Source organism: Impatiens glandulifera, chromosome 1, assembly GCF_907164915.1.
Source record: "Impatiens glandulifera chromosome 1, dImpGla2.1, whole genome shotgun sequence".
In the NCBI taxonomy this organism is placed as follows: Eukaryota; Viridiplantae; Streptophyta; class Magnoliopsida; order Ericales; family Balsaminaceae; genus Impatiens; species Impatiens glandulifera.
The window spans coordinates 58,791,126-58,794,927 of NC_061862.1; the positions used below are offsets into that span (position 1 = coordinate 58,791,126).

Below are 3,802 nucleotides of genomic sequence, written 5' to 3' on the forward strand. Positions count from 1 at the left end.
AATTTAGAAAAGTCCTAATTCGACCAAAACTTTGAACGACAGTCTTAAATATGACATTTATCTGATTAATTTTTTTAATGCGAATTTGAAAATGGTCTTTATTATACTTGGAAAAATAATCAAATTTAAATTAAAAAATTGAAATAAATATATTTGTTAGACATAAACATATATAAGTATGTTAAATTATTAAATAACAGTTTTCTATTTTTATTTCTAAAAAATAATTGTGTTTAAGATAAGTAAATAATAAAATGGGATTATGATTTACCAATGTTTTCTTTTTTTTAAAAAAAAAAGATCGGAAACAACTCTCGATATCTATTTGATTTCCGATAATTTTCACAATGTTAACATTTTATTGTCATATTATTTATATATTTTACTTTATATGTATATTATTATATATTATCAAGTGATACACAAATAAGTTTTGATTAGTCTGAGTTTCTTTATTTTTATTTTAAAATATTTTAAGCTTTTCTCACAAACATATTTGCGTTAATAAGACTACACTAGTTTGATATAAATACGGTTATAAATTTCTGTAATACATATTTTTAAATGTTGAAAGAATAACCCAGAATTAATTGATAATTTGGACAAACTGTTTAGAAACAATGAACATAGTTTAAAAAAAAAATCAAAAAATTATTTCTTCTAAATTAATATTTTAATAAAATATTAAAAAAAAATTAAGTAAATTAAAAAAATTGCCCAAACTTTTGGAGAAGAACATTGGGTCCAGGGTCCATTATCATTGACAAATAATTCACATGAAACAAGCTCTTAAATTACAACCCATCAAACATCCACAATTCCTTCTAACGTTAACCAAAAACATCTTTAAAAGTCAATAAACATAACAATGCAATCCAATTTCAAATACAACAAATTTTAAGTGCAAACTAGTGGGGTGAGCCTGAATCAGATTGGTTTGGTTAAATATCATTCCATCCTTAATGTGGATTGATGAATTTCATACTCTATCAAAATCTTATAACGGACCATATATAATCGCGGTTTTCTGTTTCAGGTCGACTTGGGAAGAAGGGTTGGGAATGAACATGACCATGGCCATGGAAGAAAGCTTCTCTTCACAATCTGAAATGGCGAGGAACTCTGGCACATTTGCTCTGTAATCTCAAAATCTGTTTAGCAAACTCCTGATTACCAGTAAGCGACAACCCGTTTAAGACTCGATTGAAAGTGAACCTTCTAGGCATAAACCCTCTATCAACCATTTCTATCATCAATTTACCAGCCATAACTAAATCCTCAGATTTCTTCCTCACAAACATCCCACTTATCATTATATTATAAGTATCCAAATCCGGAAGACATCTCTCCTTTTCCATTCTCTCATAAACCTCCAAACCCTTGTCAATTTCACCTAAATCGCAGTAGTAACGAATCACAATATTGTATGTCTGCACATTAGGTTTACACTCGTTATCATCTTCCTTCATTCTATCCATGTATTCTACAGCTCTATCCATTTCCTCAGCATGACAGAGTCCTCTTATCACTACATTATAACTAATCAAATTGGGTACATAGCCTTTGTTCTTCATCTTCTCTAATACAACTAATGCATTCTCTACATTATCTTTTTTACATAGTACCTGAATCAATGCATTATATGTCGCCACAGAAGGAAGAACTCCGTTCTCAAACATTTCATCGAACACCTTCTGTGCGTTGATTACATCTCCAGCAACACCGAGTCCATGGATAACAGTTGTGTATGTGACAACATCTATCTCACATTTTCTCTTCTTCATTTGCAAGAAGAACTTCCAAGCTTCCTTTATCTGACCAGATCTAAAGAAACCTTTAAGCATTGTATTGTAGGTAATTAGAGTTGGATCTAATCCCCTTTCCACCATTTCCTTTAGAACCTCCAATGCCCTTGGCGTGCGTTTAATCAAACAAAACCCATTCGCAATAATGTTATAGCTGATTGTATCAGCTTTGAATCTATCTCTGAAAACTCTTAACAGATTATAAGCCTTCTCGGCTCTCCTGGATTTGCAAAGCACGTCGAGGATCGTATTGAATGAATTCAAATCCTGATGACAACCATGATGATGCATAGATAAGAAAACTTTAACAGCTTTATCAGCTTTTCCAGCGGATACATACCTTTCGGAGATTATGGCGAATGTTTTCGAAGTTGGTCCGATACGAAGGGAACGCATCCGTTCGACTAGGGTCCAGACAGTCTTGTACTCGCGAATACGGGCGGCAATGTCTATGGCGTGGTCAAATGCGGCGGATGAGTGTCTGTAACCAGGGTGGCGTTCGAGGGACCTGAAGAATTGGAGGGATTTGGGACCGTGATTCCAGAGGAGTTTGAGGATTTTGATGACTAATTCGGGTGTCCATTGAACTGGGTAATTGCTAAGAGCTGATGGGAGGTCTCTTGGATCGGTGTTAATAACTAGGGTAGTGATGGAAGATGCTTCCGGTGGCGATAGAAGTGGGGATTCGCCGGCGATGGAGGTGAGTTTGTGAGAAGAAAACTTGGGATTCAGAAGAAGAGAGCGAACTGCACTTGGAACTACGGTGGTGGTACTTCTCCAAGGAATCATATTCCTTCCTCTACTATACTGCCTACAAGACCATCTTATTGCCCATGTCCATCTACTAATTTATCCTAATTGTGACTTTTAATTATAAAAACTTATTTTTCAAAATATATATAAATAGCATTAATCAAATAACAATATAAACAAAATATTATTTATAAATATTAATATTATTCAAATTTAATTAATTTAAAATTAAATTTAGTTGTTAAAAACTAATTCATATCCAAAAAAATTTTGAGTTTAAAAAATGTATATTTTTCTTAATAAGAATTAAGTCAATTACACTTTTTATCGGTATAGTTACGATAGATCGATCCGGAGATATTACTTAAAATTGTGTCATACATTTTTCTCTTATCTAAAGTAATGTTAGACGTGCTTTACACTATTATATTTATCCTCACTTCGGCAAAACAACCAGTAAATCTCAATAGTCATTTCATCTCGTGACCTCACACATTTTCACACACTTTTTTATCTCCCGTCAAACCAACCACCAATCCCCTCAATCGACCATATTTTTGTGACTCACACTTTTTCATATGTCTATTTATCCCTCGGTAAACCACTCACCAATCTTATCGAGACCTCTTGTGACTCACACTTTTTTTATATGACTCTTTTTCTCGTCGACAAACACTCATGAATCTTAATCGGCTTCTTACCCCCAGTTCAATAAATCAACAAAAAAATCTCAAACAAATCGGTCAATCAACATCTAATTCATATACTCGGTCAATCAACATTTCATTCATATATTTTTAACCACTAATATATAATTTGTTAAAGACCTTTTATATTACCATCACTTCGACAAACCACCCACTAAATATCAATTGAATCTCATCTCATGAACTCACACACTTCACACACTCTCAATCGAATCTCATTTGCACGGGTAATAATATAAACATAATATTATTTATCTATAAATATTAATATTATTCAAATTTAATTAATTTTAAATTAGATTTAATTTGTAAAAATTAAGTCCAGTCCAAAATTTTAATATTAACATATATTTTAAAATTCATCAAATATAAAAAAAAATAAAATTAATTTATGAGTTTAAAAAACAATAAATAGAAATGTAGATTTCTTCTTAGTAAGAATCAAATCAATTACACCATTTATTTGTATAGTTACGATAGATTGATCCGAAGATTTTACTTAAAGTTGTGTCATAAATTTTTCTTTTATCTAAAGTA

At 31.6% G+C, this 3,802-nt stretch overlaps 1 protein-coding gene across 1 annotated transcript; it reads right to left on the bottom strand.

Annotated features, from left to right (window-relative positions):
* Positions 1-807: 807 nt before the first annotated feature.
* On the bottom strand, positions 808-2,626 carry LOC124921008 (pentatricopeptide repeat-containing protein At1g74900, mitochondrial-like). Its single transcript, XM_047461606.1, has one exon. It carries the CDS (start codon positions 2,592-2,594, stop codon positions 1,098-1,100), a length of 1,497 nt encoding a protein of 498 aa, XP_047317562.1. The 5' UTR covers positions 2,595-2,626; the 3' UTR covers positions 808-1,097.
* Positions 2,627-3,802: the final 1,176 nt, after the last annotated feature.

What these genes read in the sequence shown, in the direction of transcription:
- LOC124921008 (XM_047461606.1), bottom strand. Translation starts at nt 2,594, where the DNA reads ATGATTCCTTGGAGAAGTACCACCACCGTAGTTCCAAGTGCAGTTCGC.